This window comes from Caretta caretta, chromosome 1 (genome assembly GCF_965140235.1).
Source record: "Caretta caretta isolate rCarCar2 chromosome 1, rCarCar1.hap1, whole genome shotgun sequence".
In the NCBI taxonomy this organism is placed as follows: Eukaryota; Metazoa; Chordata; order Testudines; family Cheloniidae; genus Caretta; species Caretta caretta.
Genome location: NC_134206.1, coordinates 16,742,038 through 16,762,829, shown reverse-complemented (window position 1 = coordinate 16,762,829; position 20,792 = coordinate 16,742,038). Strand labels below are relative to the sequence as shown.

At 39.6% G+C, this 20,792-nt stretch overlaps 1 protein-coding gene across 4 annotated transcripts in view; it reads left to right on the top strand.

Moving 5' to 3' along the window:
- The window catches only part of RSF1 (remodeling and spacing factor 1), a 123,751-nt gene that overhangs the window by 73,605 nt on the left and 29,354 nt on the right, over nucleotides 1-20,792 (top strand). For all 4 annotated transcript variants that reach the window (XM_048840522.2, XM_048840515.2, XM_048840485.2 and 1 more), the window contains exons 9-13: nucleotides 1,951-2,030; nucleotides 6,632-6,686; nucleotides 8,743-8,852; nucleotides 15,647-15,714; nucleotides 19,022-19,229. In XM_048840522.2, coding sequence (XP_048696479.2) covers nucleotides 1,951-2,030; nucleotides 6,632-6,686; nucleotides 8,743-8,852; nucleotides 15,647-15,714; nucleotides 19,022-19,229 — 521 coding nt within the window. The remainder of the gene's footprint in view (nucleotides 1-1,950; nucleotides 2,031-6,631; nucleotides 6,687-8,742; nucleotides 8,853-15,646; nucleotides 15,715-19,021; nucleotides 19,230-20,792) is intronic.

Sequence of the window (20,792 nt, the reverse complement as noted above, 5' to 3'; positions counted from 1 at the left end):
CGAGCTCTGAGTGGAGATAACCTTTTCCTCATGCTTTTTTCTTTTTTTTTTCTTCATTATTGTAGATGGCAATTCTACTGCTTCACAGAATCCGTTCTTTCCTACCTTTGCAGAGGTTGCATCAAGGAAACAGTAGAATTGGAAATATTCATTCTCTTAATTTTTCCTGTAAGAAAGACTGAATGTGGGAAGTGTGGCACTAATCAAGGAAGCAGCATCTCTGGTTGAAACCCACTTCCCTCCCCAGACCTATTTGCTCAGAACCTGGTTGGAACATGCAGCCAGTTGCCTGTAGCAAGCCAGCAGGAGCATGTTTGTGATATGCCAGTCGGTCTTTTCTGAGAACAAGCACTGTCATTGCCTAGCGGCTGGCAAATTTCAGTGCTTCCTCTAATGAGGCTGGATGCTACTATAAAAATATTTCAGTGCAAACATATGGCTGGTCTTCATGTGAAATAGAAAGTGCAAAAATAGTGAGTTCTCCAGGTAGGTGCCTGGAGTTTTAAAGGCCGTAGTGTGACTAGTACTTCTCCTACTGCAGTGATTGGGGAAGAATTAGGCACATTATAGAGGCAGCCTTGTGGATCTCATACCCCATCTTTGCTTCCAAAACAGCTATATCACTTGCATGTCACAAGGCAGGGCTGCTGCTGTGCAAGAGGAGATCCTGATCAGTGATGATGTATAGTTGTATTGTGCATCAAAATTTGCCTGTTTCTGTGGTTTTAAGTATTTTTTTTAATTTAAATAATGAATAGGTTGAGTGTGTAAGATTTTTTTCTTTACAAATGAAGTTAGAAGTGCTACTTGTACCTGATTATATATGAAGCACCTCCTCACCAAGGTGCTAAGGGCAATGTTGACTAATTCCTAGTAAGTACATAATAAGAAAAAAAAACCCCTAAAATTACAAAAAAGTCCAATGGAAAGTATATGGTGGGAGAGGAGGAATGGATGGGAGAGAACAAATCACATCTGCGAAAGAGAAGTTTTAAATGTGATCAAAGGGGAAAGGTTCTACAGTGATTGCAATAACACTTTTGGGGAGAACTTTTGCACATATAACAAGTGTAATGGGAAAAGGCAAGTCTCATGTTGAGAGAGCAAAGCAAGTTCTTTTCATAGGGGCCACTTACTTGTAACAAAGATCAACTCAGTTGCTGACCTAAGACATAATGTTAGAATCCCTACAAAGCAGGTGAATAATAGCCACCTACATGATGACTTGATCATTATCTTGATATTAGATGTGGATATAGGGTCTTATACCATACAAAACATTTTTTTTAAAAAGCACCACAGTAGTAATCAATAGATGAAAACTGAGTGCTATGTGTTTTCCAATGAAATAATGAAAGTTTACAACCTAAAGATAAACAATAAATGAAGTGTGGGAAAGAGGACTAAAACGCACTGTATGTATGTATATAAATAAAATAAAATACAAAGTACCTCCCAGTTACCTTTCTGCTAACTATACAGATTTTAAAAGTTTAAAAAAGGGAAACATTTAGAAGTATGTTTATTCTAAACACTCATCTAATATGTACTAATATGTACACTGGGCAGACTGCTTTCTACAATAGATACCTCTCACCAGAAGAGTTTATCTGTCTAGCAAAATTTATGCTAAAGTGTACCTTAAATTTAGAAGACTGAACCTTCACTACATGCCCTGTTCTTGCCGGGTGGTATTCCAACAGAAGTAATATTGTGTTGTTACACCACTAAAGTCTCTGGCAAAGGTTAAATTAACATAATCTTAGGCTATATACAGGGAAATGCGAAGAAAACTAGGAATTTAGTTTTAAGTATTCCACATGTAAACACTTACCCTATTCCAGATATCACTAAGGCAAATGTGAAAACAGTGCATTAAGTGTCTGAATAAACTAATTAATGAAGGTATTTGCTTACGCAAGAAACTGATACTGTGTATTATCCTCTCAGAAATTACTCTGTGAGAAGTTAGAAGAACAGTTGCAAGATCTGGATGTTGTCTTGAAAAAGAAGGAGCGGGCAGAGCGAAGGTACTGAAACCTAATTGGTTGTGTTCACAAACAGCTCACAGTGAGTTGCTAGGCAAAGAGGTGGAAGTAATTGATCAAGTGTTAAATGGACCTGGATAAGTGTGTTAATGAGACCTTGAGCTGATACGTTTGTTTTTGATTAATTGAACTTCCTATTAATCAGGGAGTTTACTGCTGGCAGCAAATCTGGAGATACTTACAAGAGGGTAAAACAGAAGTCCAGTAGTTAAAGATGAGGGGATGGCGTTTACTAAGGTTCAGTCATGGCTCCTGAACACGGTTTGGTCCTGCCTACAATTGCAGTTAAACAATTTTCAGCACTGGTTCATCTGCACCCTTTGCTAATACAGTCAGCAATGTGTAAATTTCCTGGTGTAGGCAAGTTCTGAATCACCTGACTTGGCTACAGAAGTTTCTAATGTAATGTGCCTTACAGACTCCTGTTGCCATTTTCACCTAGATTAGTCTGAAATTTCATCTATACTACAGGATCACACAATTGCATGTTACAGTGGTCTCAAGTTGTAACTTGAGATGGAGCTCTGTGTCCATCCTAGCCATCATCCTGGTTAGTGTAAATCAACAGAATTTCTTCCAACTGTTGCAGTAACAGTGCATCGTGCATAGCAGTCCCACAGTTCCAAGTACAGATATCTGAAACAAGTTTGTGAGTAGCAATCAATAGTTGGGAGAGGTGCAGTATTTCTTAAAACATTGTGTGCCTTTAAAAATCAACTTTAACACATGCACAGTAAAGAAATTTTTATTCTCTTTTTATTTACGATATTGTATGTGGTACAAGTCAGAGCCATGGCTTTTGTTTTGTCTGTTTTTATAAAATGGGTTTTGTATTAAAGTTATATTAATGTAACATTAACAGTTGAAAACTTTAAAAGGTGGGAAATACAGAGAAGTTAAGGTTCCTTCTAGCAATGTTAACTCTTTCACATAGCTCATGTATAGCATTTTTGCATTCCTAAATGTTCAAGTAGCACACAATTTATTAATGCTATCAGATTTGTCATCTTCATCGCCAGTCAGTCTATCTTGCTTTTTAAATTTGCAGGCTAAGTGTTGCATTATTGTAGGTTTTGTAATTTTTACAGAACAGCATGCTGTTCACATGTTACATCTGTTTTATATGGTGAAAATTACTATAAGAACAAACAAAAAGAAAAGGAGTACTTGTGGCACCTTAGAGATTAACCAATTTATTTGAGCATAAGCTTTCGTGAGCTACAGCTGAAGTGAGCTGTAGCTCACGAAAGCTTATGCTCAAATAAATTGGTTAGTCTCTAAGGTGCCACAAGTACTCCTTTTCTTTTTGCAAATACAGACTAACACGGCTGTTACTCTGAAACCTATAAGAACAAACATTCCACGTCCTGATCCTCCAGCCAAAATAGTCTAGCTTCCTCTTCTACATTTGATTTTTGCTGCTTTTTGAAGCATCTGATCTCTATTGGTAGGAAAGGCAGTACAGTAAACTTGATGGCATAATTTTCTGATCTGGCAGGAGTCCACTGCCACTCTATTGTGTGTTACAGGGTAATCATGGTGAAGAGGGTAGGAATCATGACACAGTGGTGTTGAAGAAAGTCCAGGGGCCTGGTTTTTATCACAGTACAGGAACAATTCTTAGCTAAAATGGGAAAATAAAGGTTATTTGGGGCACAAGAATAGACCAGTATTAAGACACTATTTGCTATACGAGAGCTCAACTTTGTAAACCTATGTTAACTCTTCATGTTTTTTAGTCTTTTCCTTTGGTGGAAAAAGAACCCCCTGAAGGAATTAAAACTCTCACTAAGAGTACAATGGTCTGATCCTTTGTGTCACTTCAGTGACATTGCTGAGTCTCCTAGTTTTGATTATTTCCCATGCAGCCCAGGGTTTAATTTGGCAACATTCGACGTTCTCATTGAAATTGGTTTAGCTATTCAGCAACACTTCCATACACCTAGCCATAACCTGCCATTTTGAGGGACTTATTTTTAATGAAAACCATTGACCCCGTGGTGGCAATAACAGTTGTGACAAAAATGTAGACTTGGGTCAGAATCTTTCTCCTTCTACTCCAGGCATACTGAATTTCAGGTTTTTCATTTATACACCTACTAATGTTTATAACCATGTTCTGCCACCAGATGGAAGCAGAGGACACTGAAGATTTTGCTAATGCTATTTTGCATTTAAGTCAGGGGTTCTCAAACCTTGTCAGAGGTTGTACCATATCTTTTGACAGTGTCTCCTGGGACTAGTTTCCAGTTCCTGGTCACCTCTTCACCCATGCCCTGTCTCATGGATCGCCTCCTCTCATTCGTAATATCATATCATATATCCCTGTGGCAACTGCTGCAGTTAGTTACCCAGAAAAATAATTAAAAACTGATACAGACTAACATGGCTACCCCTCTGAAAAATAATGGTACGAGATAATGTGTATGTAGATTCTTTTAATGCAGTTTAACAGTTAGAGATAAGGAAAGTCAGTGCATCTCCATGGCAAGCAATTTGAGAACTGCTAGTTTAAATGTTGAGCCTTCATTTGTTCCTCCTTGGTGAAGAAGGTAAACGCTATTTCATCTGCCTGTGTAATATAAGACCTTTGCTACAACATTGCAGGCTCCATCCTTAATGCTATTTTTTATCTCCTAATTTCCTACATAATCTGTTGGGTTCCTGACTGTCAGAATTAGGAGCAGAACTTGAGACACTCTCTAGTAAAACCTGGTTGAATTTTACTGTTCATTCCCTTGTTGTACTTGATTTTTGCTTCATAGGAAATAAGTGGAAGAGGCAATGAATCTCCGTACAGAAGAAAATGTGATGATTATTAAAGCTTTTACATCTGTGTTCTCCCCTTTAGCAGCAGCAGCAGCTTCTCTTGCATCAACAGATTATTTTCATGCATTTCCCTTACTTTAAATCTGCTAGACAAATGAAGCAATTTTCTCTCCCTCCACCCAGGTCTCCTAGCACTCAGAGGGAGAGAGAGTTTCTTTTTGATTTATAAGGTTAGGGAACTGGCACTAGGATAGAAAAGTAAGTACTTTCAAATAAAGCCAAAAATGTCAGTGCAGGTGTTACCCTACAGTAATATAAAATCATGACCACATGCAGCCTCGTTACTACAGCTATAGGAGAACTATCCAGAATCCACTTTACTGTTTTGTCAGCTTTATTTTAAAACCAGTATTTGCTGCTTTTACTTAAGAAAAAGGTTGGGCGTACTCGTTCTGCGATCTGTTCATTGGAAGGGTACTGAGAGAAGGAAGTCTTGTGGAGATACCCCGTCACCAGAATGTTCGAAAATCTTGGTCTGCTATTAGACAAATGCAAACATTAGGAAACATATTTTTGAAGATAGATGCTTGTAGCTGTGTACATATATCAGTCTGTTCCTAACTAACACATGCAAATATAAAGTTAATAAGCATATCAGGTATTTGTGCATGTGTGTGAATAGTTAGGTCCATAGACAATGCATGCAAATGTGATTTATACATGCAGTTGCTTACTGCTAACTTTAAAAACTGGTTCTGATTGACAAAACAGCCGTCCAGGATCTGTTTCAGCTCATAAAAATACATAAGTCTAGCACTTTGGCTTTAATTCTTACTTTCTGTTTTAACAGTACTGTATAACCTCAGTTATGAACACCTCAGGAATAGAGGTTGTTCGTAACACTAATGTTTGTAACTCTGAACAAAACGTTATTGTTCTTTCAAAAGTTTACAACTGAACATTGACTTAATACAGCTTTGAACCTTTACTATGCAGAAGAAAAATGCTGCTTTTAACCATCTTAATTTAAATGAAACAAGCACAGAAACCGTTTTCTTACCTTGTCAAATCTTTTTTTCTTTTTTTAGTAGTTTATGTTTAACACAGTACTCTGCTGTATTTGCCTTTTTTTTTTTTTTTTTTTGGTTCTCTGCTGCTGCCTGATTGAGTGCTTCTAGTTACAAATGTGGTGTGTGGTTGACCAATCAGTTCGTAACTTTGAGGTTCTATTCTACCAATGCTTCGTGGAATATTGTAGTGTGGAGATGAAGAAGGACTATTAGTTTACATCTAGGCCATCCCTTGCCAGCATATAATTGCTCTCTACAGTATATTTCTTAGCACATTATATTGTCCAGTCTAGATTTAAATTCCTCAAAAGATGTGGCTTCCCTTGGGAGACTCTTCCACAGCCTAACAGCTCTGTTTTTCTAGATATTCAACCGTTTCTTTATTTTCTAAATTTTCCTTAATTTTGGTCTGTTACTACTAGTTACCCTCCCTCGTACCACAGTAACCCATTCCTCTCCTTCCTCGGTGTCTGTTCCCTTCAGAAACTTGTAGTTGTCTGAACTGTTTGTAAAGTCACCAGTTTCACATGTAAAGGAAATTGTGATCCTTCAAGACAAATAATACTTACTAACTTTAATCAAGGTCTGGAAACTTGTGTTTTGCAGTGAGACAACTCATAGGGCTGCTTCTGCGTGACTGCATGAACAGCTCTGAATGATACTGATTAGATCATTGTTTTAAATCTGTACCATTTTACAAACAGGCTTCTTGTGAACTATTTTTAATTTTCTTTCTCTCCCAAGGAAAGAGCGATTGGTGTATGTGGGTATCAGTATTGAGAACATCATCCCACCACAAGTAAGTTGATTCAGCTGTGTTGTGGTGGTCTTTCATTTCCTAAATGTGCTTACTGCAATAAGTGACTTACTTCAGTCTTCTTTTTTTAACAAAGATACTAACATAAGATTTGCATCATTTTTAAAAGGAAATTGTCAACATTGTTTAGGTTCAAAATTTTACCAAATAAAACTACTATGGTGTTTAAGCACATGCTTAAGTTCTTTGCTGGATCAGGGCCTAAGTACAGTTTACTGCCCTATATTGTAATTTGCTGTTTTGTGTATTGATAATGAAAATAATTTGAGTCCTTTTAGTATATCTAGCTTGGTGAAAAAATCATTTCTGGAACTGCTCAAAAGAGTGGCTTCGCAAAGATGTTGTCTACTCTGCATCATTACTCAACAGTCCCTATGTGGTCACAGGGAACGGAACACCGAAGTGTTAGGAGTGGCAAATGCTCTTTCAAGGCAATACATTAATTAACAGGTAGATGAGAATTAATTCAGTGGCTCACATTTTAGCTGGTGAGAGTGTAAGAATTAGGCAAGGATATTAATTGCTGTTGCTTTATTTTGGGATCAAGAAAATCTGTTCAAATTTTAAGAGCTTAAAGCCTTATTAATAGTGCTAAGTAAAATACTTCACAGGCAATTAAGACATTATTTACCTTTTTCAATTCTGATTATCACTTTCCTGATAATTGATAGGCTAAGTCAGTTGTGCACCCCCAAAGAAATTTTCTTGTCCTCTTTTAAAACTACACTGTTAAATAAATGAGCAGGTCTTTATTTTTGGTGCCAATGTAATTTGACATATTGGGACTTCCTGAAAGAAACCAGTTGCTGTCCGGAGTTCACTTTCTCTGCAAAAAGACTACAATAACAGTGTTTTGATTTTGGTTTTTATATTCACAAAAGTCAGAAAATTCCAAGTTATGGTGCCCACAGCATCCATAACTTCTCTCTTACTATAGGCAGGATCTTCTGATACTGGATATTGTATTAACTGTTTGTCTTAATACAAGTGTACACTGTGAGTTACAGCTGCTGAAGGAATCATAATTCTTTCCATTGCCTTGCAAGATTTCAGCCAGAATGTTGTGGCAAAAGTTTATTGACCCTCTCCCCCCCCCCCCCCCCCCCGGCCAACTCCCCAAATGGGAGAAAAATGGTGTGCTCCTTCAGAGCTTGTGCTTTTTCCCTCATAAACTCATTTCAAAGTGATTTTTTCTTATGCCTTCCTAACAGATGATTTAATCCAGGCCCAGTAAATGAGCTTTTACATTTAAACTTGTTCAAACCATAAATGTCAGGTAGACTTATCCACTGTAACTTATTGTGCTAAAACAAATTTTCTCCCTCCACACTTGGATAACAGAGAAATGGCTCAATGGGATTTCACCAAACTTAAAAAAACAAAACACCACAAGCCTCTTTCTCCCCAAAAAACAAACCATCACTACACCTCTTGATAAGAACAAAACATTCAGCCCAAAGGTCAATTTTTATTGAAAACTAAGGCTCTGGAAATAATGGCATAGAATTTAAAGCCCTGTCCAGAGTGGGACTGAAACTGTACCACAAAAAGGTATGTAAAGAGTGGGGACATAATATGGATCTTTTTCTCCAGAACTGTCAGCTGTCTAGAGGAGGTGATCAATATAATGGTACACACAGGAAAAAATCCCAGTTTACAATGGCTGCAAACACTTGTTGGCAACTATCTTGTTCAACTGTAGCATGGACAAGGCCTGAAAGTGTCACCTCAACTAGAATCATAATGTCACTACTGTAACTGTAATCTACATCCTCAATCCAGGTACTTACAGGATTATGTTGCTAGTAAATCTTGCCTTTGTTATCTGTAGTACCACAAAGAGAACTGGGTACCTGTGAACTAGGTACCTGTATATAAGTCAGCCACTTGGGAACTTGAAATGTTTTGCACACACCACTTATCTGTTTGACATGAAAATAGACAATTCCAGCTCAGTCTTCGTGAATCTTAAGAGGGGAGACAAAGCTATCTTATATCTGCTCCAGCATAATTAACACTTGTTGTCATACTTCAACAGGAGCCAGAAATACTGGAAAGTCAGGAAGAAAAGAAGAAAGACTCCAAAAAGTCAAAATCAAAACGGCTTGAAAGGAGGTCTACTAGAACACGGAAATGCATAAGTTACAGGTAGGCAGCTTGTTCTCCAACTGGAGAATAATAATAATAATAATATATTGCCATTTCCTCTGTCCATCCACTCACCTGCTTCTTAGAGGGTACTTTTATGGTTAGCCAACTGATCAAATTATAGTGTCTTCAGTCTTGCTTTTGAATACTATACATGATTACCAAGCATAGAGCAAAGGTGCCACTTTGGATGACCGACATATAAGAGCAGATACAGTGTTTAGCGTACTGATATGGGAAATAAAACCATCTTAGAAAATACTTTATTCTTCTTGCACTATATGCAAAATACTAATACTGGCCAATACATCTGTTCTCCCCTCTAATGGAGGACTGACTAATACAAATGTCTGAAAGCTTTGCGTTCCTATTCCTTTTTTCCCATTGCCCCTTTCCTCTGAAAACATCTGAAGGAATGTACAAATAAAAACCTTATCACAAGAGACAAAGTGAGAAAAATGAACTTTACTTCTGCAGAATAGCTGGAAACAGAATAGTCATGTCACCTGTGTTTCTAGACAGTTATTGCTAGCAGGTTCATAAGATTCCCCCCCCCCCCCCCCCCCCCCGCCCCAAGTATGTTCTAGAACTGTGCTGTAGATTACTTCCTGAAGTAGTTTGTCGTACAGCATAGCTAGTACTGCTTTTAAGTGATCAATGGCCACGTTGGTCCGCAAGAAAACTGTTTAAAACCATGCTGGCAACAACCATGTTTAAGCCAATAACTAATTTGGCTCTCCTCTCAGTGAATGATAGGGCATTAGTATAACATGATGAATTTGCCAGTGTGATGTTCACTGAGCACTCAGGAATTTTATCTTAATTAACTGTTGATATTTTTCAGTACCACCTACTCCTGGGGGAATTCTGTGCCACTGCGCATGCACAGAATTTGTCCCCCGCAGATTTCTTTGCTTCCTCGCAGAAAAGTGACTTTCTCATAGGGAAGCCACAAGAGCAATCATGTGACCCTCCCCAGCAGCATGTTTTGGGTAACCAGGGCAGCTGGCAGAGAGGTAAATCACTGTGTGGCAGCAGGTGGGACTGGGGAAGACCTGGCTGGTGGCTCTTAACCTGCACCGGGCTCAGCTGCTAGTCCCGGCAGAGCTGGGGAGGACGAGACTGACTTTTCCCCTGCCCGGCATCCGGGGCCGTGTCAGACCCACCCCCAGATTTCTCTGCTGGCTGTAGGAAGCTCTGCGAACTCCCACACGCTTCCTGCACCCATCGCTCCTCATCTGCAGGGGGAGGGATCCCTGTACAGGAAGCTGCTCCCCCCTCCACCCAACCCCCATACATCCAGACCCCCTCTTGCTCCAGACTCTCCTGCAAAGCCTCACCCTCCCCCCATACCCAGACACCCCCCCCCCCCGACGAGCCCCACTCCCCTGCACCGGGACCACCTCAACGAACCACCCTCATCCAGATCCCCACCCTATCGAGCCCCAACCAGCTGCACCTGGATCCCCATCCCACTCTCCCAACATCGGCACCCCGCCACTGAGACCCCCACACTCAGACCCCCATTCAGAGCTCTATCCCCCCACACCAGACCCCTCTATCCCTCCCGCTGAGCCCCAACCACCTTCACTTGGACCCCCTGCAGAGTCCCATTACCATTGCACCCAGAGCCCTCCAACAAGCCCCTGTGCATCCAGACTTACCCCCCTCCCCCTGCACCGGATCCCCCCACTGAGCCGTTTGCACCCAGATTGCCCCACACAGAACCCTCTAAACCTACACCTGGATCCCCCCACATTAAGCCCCTCCACACTTGGATCCTGCCTTGATGAGCCTGCCTGCCCACACCTGATGCACCTGGCATGGAGGGGCAGGGCCCTGGGTTGTTTCTGGGGCAGGCCGGTCCTTGTGCTGTCGGGATTGGGTGCAGCCTCACCGCTGAGTCTGTGTCCCGGGGCAGGGAACTGTACAGTGATCTCCCACTTTTGTGCAGCCAGTGGCATGTGCTCCCCAGTGCCATGCTGGAGCCTCCACATTTATTTGACAAATAAAATCTGCAGAATTTTAAAATATTGTGTGCAGAATTTTTAATTTTTTTATAACAGAATGCCTAAGGAGTAACCTCCCTTAGTTAACAACACATGCCACACTGAGGAAAATATTACTGCTGGTATATAAAATTCAGTATCGCTTGTAAGAGACATGATGCTAAGGGCAGGTTTTTATAGATTTGCTATCATGCTCCTGACAGTTGAGGCAGTCACTGAGCCAATGGAAAATGTTTTTGCCTCTAGGATATTTTGACAGTACTGCGATGGGTTTATAAAGTCCTGCAGGGCTTGCGATTTTTAAATGGAAATAATTTGTTTCATACAGCATTACGGAAATAATTTGTTTCATACAGCATTACATTTGATACTCAGTCTTACTATCTAAAATGACAGAAGTGTCTCTTGCACAGTACATGATAGATGTCTTTGAGTTTGTGAATGTGTGTGTGTGTATTGTCTGTACATGACTTCAAATTCACACATATACAATGGAAGTCTAGTATGTGTTAATGGGAACTGTGTAGGCCCTCCTTCAGTGAGGGAAAATAAATCCTAAAGTCTTATTTTGCTCATAAATGAATCTATAAAATATATGTTAGTTCTGTTCAGATACCTGCTTTCTGTGTCTTTGGAGTCATCGGCATCACTTACTGATGAACAGGTTAAAAAAAGTCAAACCTACTGAACTACTAAAACTGCAGAAGAGCAAGCTGTCCTGTGTTGTGCCTCATATATGGAAAGACAATTGTCAGCTAACACTTGATTCCAAAATAGTTATTAGTAGTGATATGTGGAATGGAAGGAATAGCTTAATTGTTCCAAAGACAAAATTAAGTGAAAAGATTTTTGTTAGAAGAAAAAAATCTTGTTTGGAAGTACCTTAGAATAAACCTCACAAAGATGGTATTTCAGAGTTGCTTATTTTACCATAAATGCACTTTAAAGGTGACATGCAAATGTGAGGATTTGCTTCTTTATGATGTACAAAGAAGGCCAGAAATCTTTTGTTATGAAGAAAATCTGCTGGTTTTCACCCAAAGAAATATTAGGAATAGTTTCCCTGTTTTGCATATAAGGTACAGAATGAGGATCTCTCTCGCTCATTCAGTTAAGGGCTGAACCTTTATTAAAATAGGTTTTCTCCAGCTGGTAAGCATTTAAATTAAAAAATATGAAGGGGGGAGGAAGTAGAATTTTATCTGTCTGTCAAACTGCTGAAGTCCCACAGGCTCTGTGTGGCAGGTGCCACTCATTAACTGGATATATGAAAGGTAGGAACACCCTTCTGTGAACACAGGAGGTCCTGGAAGCAAAACTTAGAGACAGTCAATCTCAGAGAGACAGCTTAGGTTGAGGTTTATAACCTGTTTCCCCTTGTTTTCCTAACCCCGCACCCCTCTTCAGACGTTCTTGTTAAACCCTGGATTTATGCTGGAAATGGCCCACCTCGATTATCATACACATTGTGAGGAGAGTGGTCACTTTAGATAAGCTATTACCAGCAGGAGAGTGGGGTGGGGGGAGAGAAAACCTTTTGTAGTGATAAACACCCATTTTTTCATGATTTGTGTGTATAAAAACAAACATCTTCTGTATTTTCCACAGAATGCATCTGATGAAGTGAGCTGTAGCTCACGAAAGCTTATGCTCAAATAAATTGGTTAGTCTCTAAGGTGCCACAAGTACTCCTTTTCTTTTTGCGAATACAGACTAACACGGCTGTTACTCTGAAACCTGAATAAAATGTACTTCTCCAGACAATTAATCCAATTTCATTTCCATGCATCAGATGTCATAGGCCTACTAGCTTTTTGCCCATCCATAGTGTCTTCCAGGGAAACCAAGGTAGACAAGACCTGAGTTTCCAACTGAAGAAACTAAACTAAACATATCTTTTTAAACAAAAACCTGTCGTCTTTTGTACATCAAACCAAAGAGGGAACAGACCCTGTTTTCTTCTATTTGCAGATTGCCTTTAAATTGCTTTCTCATGTACAAAGTCACATTCAAAATTGTAAAGGCTGCTATAGCAAACATACAAAATATGAAAAAATAATACTTTTGCTTTTGTCCTTCCAGTTTACTTTACAGCATATTTCAACCTGTAAATAATAGTGACCATAATATAATTAAATTTAACATCCTTGTGGGGGTGGGAAAATACCAAGAATTCCACCACAGTAGCATTTAATTTCAGAAATAGGAGCTACACAAAATAAGGAAGCTAGGTAAACGGAAATTAAAAGGTACAGTCACAAAAGTGAAATGCCTGCAAGTTGTATGAAAACTTTTAAAATCTCCATAATAGAGGCTCAAATTAAATGTGTACCCCAAATTAAAAAACATAGTAAGAGGACCAAAAAAATGCTACCATGGTTAAGGTGGTTAAGGAAAAGTAGGTAAAGGCAAAAAGGCACCCTTTAAAAATTGGATGTTAAATCCTACTGAGGAAAATAGAAAGGAGCATAAACTCTGGCAAGTCAAGTGTGAAAATATAATTAGGCAGGCCAAAAAAGAATTTGAAGAGGAACTAGCCAAAGACTCAAAAAGTGACAACAGAAATTTTTTTAAAGTACATCAGAAGCAGGAAGCCTGCCAAACAATCAGTGTGCCATTGGACAATTGAGGTGCTAAAGATGCACTCAAGGACAATAAGGCCGTTGTGGAGAAGCTAAATGAATTCTTTGTACCAATCTTCACTGCAGAAGATATGAGGGAGATTCCTACATCTGAGCCATTCTTTTTCGGTGACAGATCTGAGCAACTGTCCCAGAGTGAGGTATCGGTAGAGTACGTTGTGGAACAAATTGATAAATTAAATAGTAAATAAGTCACCAAGACCAGATATTATTCACTCGAGTTCTGAAGGAACTCGCATATGAAATTATAGAACCACTAAGTGTGGAATGTAACCTATCACTTACATCATTTTCTGTACCAGATGACTGGAGGATAGTTAATGTGACACCAATTTTTTAAAAAGGCTGCAGTGGTGATCCTGGCAATAACAGGCTGGTAAGTCTAACTTCAGTACCAGGCAAATTTGTTGAAACTATAGTAAAGAACAAAATTATCAGACACATAGATGGACACGATTTGTTGGGGAAGAGTCAACATGGTTTTTGTAAAGTGAAATCATGCCTTACCAATCTGTTAGAATTCTTTGAGGGGGTCAACAAACGTGGACAGGATGATCCAGTGGATATAGTATACTTGGATTTTCAAAAAGCCTTTGACAGGGTCCCTCACCAAAGGGTCTTAAGCAAAGTAAGCAGTCATGGGATAAGATTTCATGGATCAGTAACTGGTTAAAAGACAGGAAACAAAGGGTAGGAGTAAATGGTCAGTTTTCAGAATGGAGAGAGATAAATAGTGGTGTTCCCCAAAGATCTATATTGGGACCAGTGCTACTCAAAATATTTATAAATGATCTGGAAAAAGGGATAAACAAGGATGTGGCAAAATTTGCAGATGATACAAAACTACTCAAGATAGTTACATCCGAAACTGACTGTGAAGAGTTACAAGTGGATCTCACAAAACCGGATGACTGGGCAACCAAATGGCAGATGAAATTCCATGTTGAAAAATGCAAAGTAATGCAGATTAGAAAACATAATCCCATCTACACGTACAAAATGATGGGATCTAAATTAGCTGTTACCACTCCAGACAGAGATCTCGGAGTCATTGTGGATAGTTCTCTGAAAACATCCTCTGAATGTGCTGCAGCAGCAGTCCAAAAAAAAAAACAAAAAACCAATGTTAGGACCCATGAGGAAAGGGGTAGATAATAAGAGAGAAAATATCATCACGCCACTCTATAAATCCATGGTACGCCCACACCTTGAATCCTGCATGTAGTTCTAGTTGCCCCATGTCAAAAAAGATATACTGGAATTGGAGAAGTTACAGAGAAGGGCAACAAAAATCATTAGGGGTGTGGAACATCATCTGTGTGAAGAGATTAAAAAGACTGGGACTGTTCAGGTTAGTAAAGAGACGACTAAGGGGGATATGGTAGAGGTCTATAAAATCATGACTGGGGTGGAGAAAGTGAATAGGCAAGTGTTGTTTATCCCTTCACATAACACAAAAAGGAGGGGTCACCCAATGAAATTAACAGGCAGTGGGCTTAAACCAAAAAAAGGAAGTACTTCACACATCACACAGTCAACCTGTGGTTCTAGTTGTACGGGATGTTGTGAAGGCCAAAACTATATAAACTCATGAAGGATAGAAACATCAATGACTATTAGCCAAGGTAGGGATGCAATCCCATGCTCTGCATATCTCTAGTCCCTGACTGCATAAGCTGGGGGTGGACAAAGATGCATATGCCATCGGGGTAGGAGCGGGGTGTTTGGCATAATCAATAAGCAACTATTTCTTGTGAAAATTTTTGCTGAAATAGTTTTAAAACAAAATATTCACATTGTGTTTTTTTTAATTCAGTAGCATACCCTGTAAGAAGGAGGTGTTTTTGTGAATTTATCTAAATTATTAGTAAGTCAGCCCAGGTAGTAATATATATCCATCCTGCTAGATTGTGCTAGAAGCTGGACATGCTCTACATATTTTTAAAAAAACCCATTGAGCATCTGTCTAGTATGCTATGAATACGTATGATGATTTTCTGATTATTTTACCACTTTCCCTCACTTTTGGAATGTCTGAAGCACTCTGAATTCTTACAGCTATTTTAGATTTTGAGACGTGACTTCAAAATATATCTGAATTGTGCTCTGTTTCAAAGTAGTAAATAAAAGATACTATTTTTAGATTTGATGAATTTGATGAGGCAATTGATGAAGCAATAGAAGATGATATCAAGGAGGCCGATGGAGGAGGTAGGTTTCTGTTACTTACTATTTGTATAGTTAAAATGGGTGACATGTTGGGCTGGTATGACGCACATTCTATTACAATGCCAGAGGGAATGCACGTAGTCCTGACCTTTGATACCTCATCTGAATCTCTGCATAACTTGACATTTTTACAACTGGACTTTCAAATGCAAATACTGTAGCAATTTCCCTGGTTGTGGGGCAATGGGTATCATGTGTTGGAGAGTCCATGTAGAGAAAAATCATGTAGCTTTTGTTAATAATTTAAGTTTTTACTTTTTTAAATATCTAAACATAAAACTCAGCATCAAGAACCAAACATTTTATAATAACTCCCTAACTTTGGATGGCCAGATTAGGAAGCCACTGGGTGCTGCTGGTGTTCAATACCTCTGGAAATTGGGCTACTATGTGTTTTCACATTGAGGCACCCAAAGCTAGTGAACATCTTGAAAATGTTGGCCCTAATCTTGGTCAGTACTTCCGTACTGCACAGATGTGTTGTGAAACTTTATTCATTAATGCTTGTAAATCTCTTCGAGATCCTCAGATGGAAGGAGCTAATAGCTTAAAAAAAAATAAAATAGAACGAAGTTAGAAAATTATAACTTAATCTTATTATTCTAATTTGTCTTTCTTTTTCTTTTGTAAAAAGGAACAGGAGTACTTGTGGCACCTTAGAGACTAACAAATTTATTAGAGCATAAGTTTTAATTTGTTAGTCTGTAAGGTGCCACAAGTACTCCTGTTCTTTTTGCAGATACAGACTAACACAGCTGTTACTCTGAAACCTTTTTCTTTTGTGACATGGTGAAGATCTGAGGGAGATTTTTCCAAATATGCCCAAGGGATTTAGGAGCTCGGTGCCTATTGCCTGTCAGTGGGATTTGTGCTTCAACATCTCTTGCATGTTTAAAATGTTCAGATAATCCCTTCCTCCTGTTCTTTTTGAATCCTCAGAACTATGCCTGTTTTTTCAAAAGCCCTATGGATGTGCACAGGCAGTCTGAAAATCAAGCCTGATTATTTTTCTATTTATTTAGATTTAAAGTAATGTACTTATTCAAGGCTCTAAGGACCCTAACATAATTAATAATTCAATTAATACAAGTAAATTAAGTCTCTGTCCCACCAAGATAAAAACAACTAAACAAAATATTTTTAACACTAAAAGTGGTATCTATCTCCTGGAGCACTTCCATCCAGACGTGGTGTTACTTATCATGGGGAACACCCTGAGCCTTCAGGACCAGACGTGGTTAGGACAGCAGAGGGAGTGACCATGCTTCATCATTCTCATATGGTGTTGTGTGAGGGTATACGGCCTCAGGTTGTAATATCTTTCATTGGACCAACTTCTGTTGGTGAGAGAGCCACACACAGCTCTTTCAGGTTTGGGAGTGTGGGCATGTGCACACACTTTGTATTTATTTTTTGTTTTATAATTGCATCAATAAATGTCAGTATACCCTGACTGCTGCTCAGCTTAGCTATCTAAACGCTGCTAAGCTAATGTTCCCACTACTTATTTCCTTGTGGTAGGGCTCGTGTCACCTCCTAATCGGCCAGTTTCAAAACTAGTTCCCCAGTCAGGTTGTATGTGATAGGGTGTGCAACCACAGCCCACCTCTTGCATTCAGTTATGGCAATAGTTTGTTAGCATATGCTAATTACTGGTGCATAAGTGGCTGGAGTAAAATACGCCGGGTAGAAGGCCTATGGATATAGCTGCCTGGTGACTCCCATCTCCCTTGGCAGTCCTTTATAAATGATTGCCAAAGAAATCATCGGGACGTACACCATGCTCTGTAAAGACCATTGGTGCCATTGATTGATTGACTCTCACATCTCACAACTACACCTTTTGTAGGTGTCTTGCTATCAACTCAAATCTAGTCTCTCCAAAACAGGGCTGCTCATCTTTCCTCCTAATCCTTCGTCCTTCTCCATTCATTTGCTCTCTGGCATCACTAAGAACTCTGCTACTATCCGTTGTCTCCCAAGCTGCTAATGCCATCTCAGACTTCCCAACTCTCCTTCAGCCACACGCAGTTCCCTCACTAAGTCTTGTTACTACTACTTCTTTAAAATCGGTGTGTTCTTTCCTATCTCTCTCTCCGCCACTACAACACTTATCCATGACTTGGGCATCTCTCACCTTGATTACGAGAACCGTATCTCTAATTTTCCTGTCTCACCTCTTCCCCCACCGCACTCTTCTGTTCTGTCTATAACAATACTCTTAATAATACTGTTCCCTTTCAGTTATCCCAAGCACGTCATATCCTTGAATCTACTCCCTAGTTTTCCTTCAGTCCCACATCATATTCAGACTTCTTGTCGTCCAAGAACATTCATAATCTTGTTTTTGTGTGTGTCCCTGAGTTTGTCTTAAGAACATATTAAAATGCTATGTCATATCAGATCAGTGGTCCATCTAGCCCAGTATGCTGTCCCAGACAGTAGCCAGTATCAGATGCTTCAGAGAAAGGTGCTGGCATTCCTGTAATGCACAGTTTTCCAGTAACCTGCCCATAGGGAAACTTCTTTCTAACATCCCCTGGGTAAATAGTTGGTTTGTGCTCCCAAGTGTTAGGGATTATAGCTCTTCCAAAAAAATACTCAATATCATAGAATATCAGGGTTGGAAGGGACCTCAGGAGGTCATCTAGTCCAACCCCCTGCTCAAAAGCAGGACCAACACCAACTAAATCATCCCAGCCAGGGCTTTGTCAAGCCTGACCTTAAAAACCTCTAAGGAAGGAGATTCCACCACCTCCCTAGGTAACGCATTCCAGTGTTTCACCACCCTCCTAGTGAAAAAGTTTTTCCTAATATCCAACCTCAACCTCCCCCACTGCAACTTGAGACCATTACTCCTTGTCCTGTCCACTTCTACCACTGAGAATAGTCTAGGACCATCCTCTCTGGACCCACCTCTCAGGTAGTTGAAAGCAGCTATCAAATCCCCCCTCATTCTTCTCTTCTGCAGACTAAACAATCCCAGTTCCCTCAGCCTCTCCTCATAAGTCATGTGTTCCAGACCCCTAATCATTTTTGTTGCCCTTCGCTGGACTCTTTCCAATTTATCCACATCCTTCTTGTAGTGTGGGGCCCAAAACTGGACACATTAGTATAGCTGTGGATGTAAGAAAGCTGGGTTCAAGAACTTGAGTCTTGGATGATGAGAGGGGTCTCCTTTATAAAAGGAAGTTGAAATTAGCAGCAGGATGGGAAGGTCTCTGTGAAATTGAATATGAAATGCTATAATTAACTTGCAGCTTATTTTCCCCCTCTCCCACTAACACAGGTGTTGGCAGAGGCAAAGACATGTCTAATATCACAGGTCACCGGGGAAAAGACATTTCCACCATCCTAGAGGAAGAAAGGAAAGAAAATAAGCGGCCACAAAGGGCTGCTGCAGCACGTCGCAAGAAACGACGGCGACTGAACGACCTCGATAGTGATAGTAACCTGGATGAGGAAGAGAGTGAGGATGAGTTCAGGATCAGTGATGGGTAGGTAGCTGTTTAAACTACTAGTCTTCGGTTATTAACCACTGCAGGTTTCTGTGAATTTACAATGCCACTGGGTTGTCTCTTTGCGGTTTGAAGCTGTAAGAGTGGGTTTCCTGTTAAGGCCAGGTCTAGACTTAGAATTTTTATTAGTCTAACTCTTTCAGTTAGGGGTATGGTGTTTTTGTTTAAAAAAAAAAAATAGTCACATCAGTGAAAGCCCTAGTGTGGACACATTTATATTGGTATAAAGGTGACTTATACCAATAGAGTTGTGTTTCTTACTGTATGGGAATTGCAGTGCTAGTATAAGGCATCTTATACTATCAATATAGAAAATCTAGTCACAACTTTCTAGTGTAGACAAGACCTCATAGATATCTTAGAATTAAAGGAGGCTATAGAAATCAACTTTTGATTTTTAGCATACTACAGATTTGAGGTTCAGAAACCAGCAGAACTAGATGTGGAGATCAGGAAAAGGTAGAGTTTACCCTCTCAAGAACATGAAACCTAAAATGTTAAATACATTTTAAGCAGTCTGATTAAAAATCCCTTCCCCTTCTGAATTGCTCAGCTTTTCACTTTCTTGGGATGCTGCCATTTCATTAGTTTTTCAGTCATCAGAATTCTCCAGATCAGACAGACCTGAATTTCTAAAGTTAAAAATCCTTTCAGTCCTTTTTTTATGCCTCCTAAAGACTCACTAAAGGGTACAAGACTTTGTTCCCCCCCCTTTGCTGAGAGCCCGTAAAGCTGACATGCTGTTCATTACCCCTCTTGTTGTGTTTTGGAACTATCTCTATTTAAATCTCTTCAGCTCCATTTTCCACATGTGATGGTGTTGAAGGTTTTTCAGTGGTTGAGCAAGATGTGCTGGAACTTTCCTAATTAGTGAATTCAGCCCGTAAAAATCTCACTGAATTAGCGCTGCATTGATGAGTCCACGTATTTTCAACAATAATCTCTACTAATTACCTGTTGGCTGTTCGATGAGAGTTTGCATTCATATAGGAAAGTTGGATGCCTATTACTGTTGCATATGAACCTTTTTTTTCAGGTAGGCTGCTTAACTGTTATATAAATTGGCTCAGTCTTTATATGACAGGAGGGCTGAAAGACCAGTAATATAAATCAGTGAATTAGAAGTTTATTCATAAATGCATCAGCTTCATGGATATGATTCTTTCAACTCTCACAAGTGAATAGATTTGTATTTAGTCAGTGCTTGAATGAGAGATCTCAAGGGAACACCTACTGTAGGCGAAACATGAAACTGTTTCGCAGCTGGTGTTCTGCCTGAACTATTACTGAACCAGTATGACAGAAGGCACCGTAGGTGTGAGGGTGCCATATTTCATACAAGACACACAAACTGAAGTCTTGACCATTTGTGGGTACTTAAAGAATGTTTCATAAGAATAGTGGTGTTTATCCTGAAGTACTGAGCCAATTAGAATGCAGCCTAAATAAAGCCACCTGCAGTTTCAATTAGATACAGCATTTGAATTCACTTACTGTCCTAATCTACTGTGTAACGTTATATTCTGTAAAGGCACCTTCAGG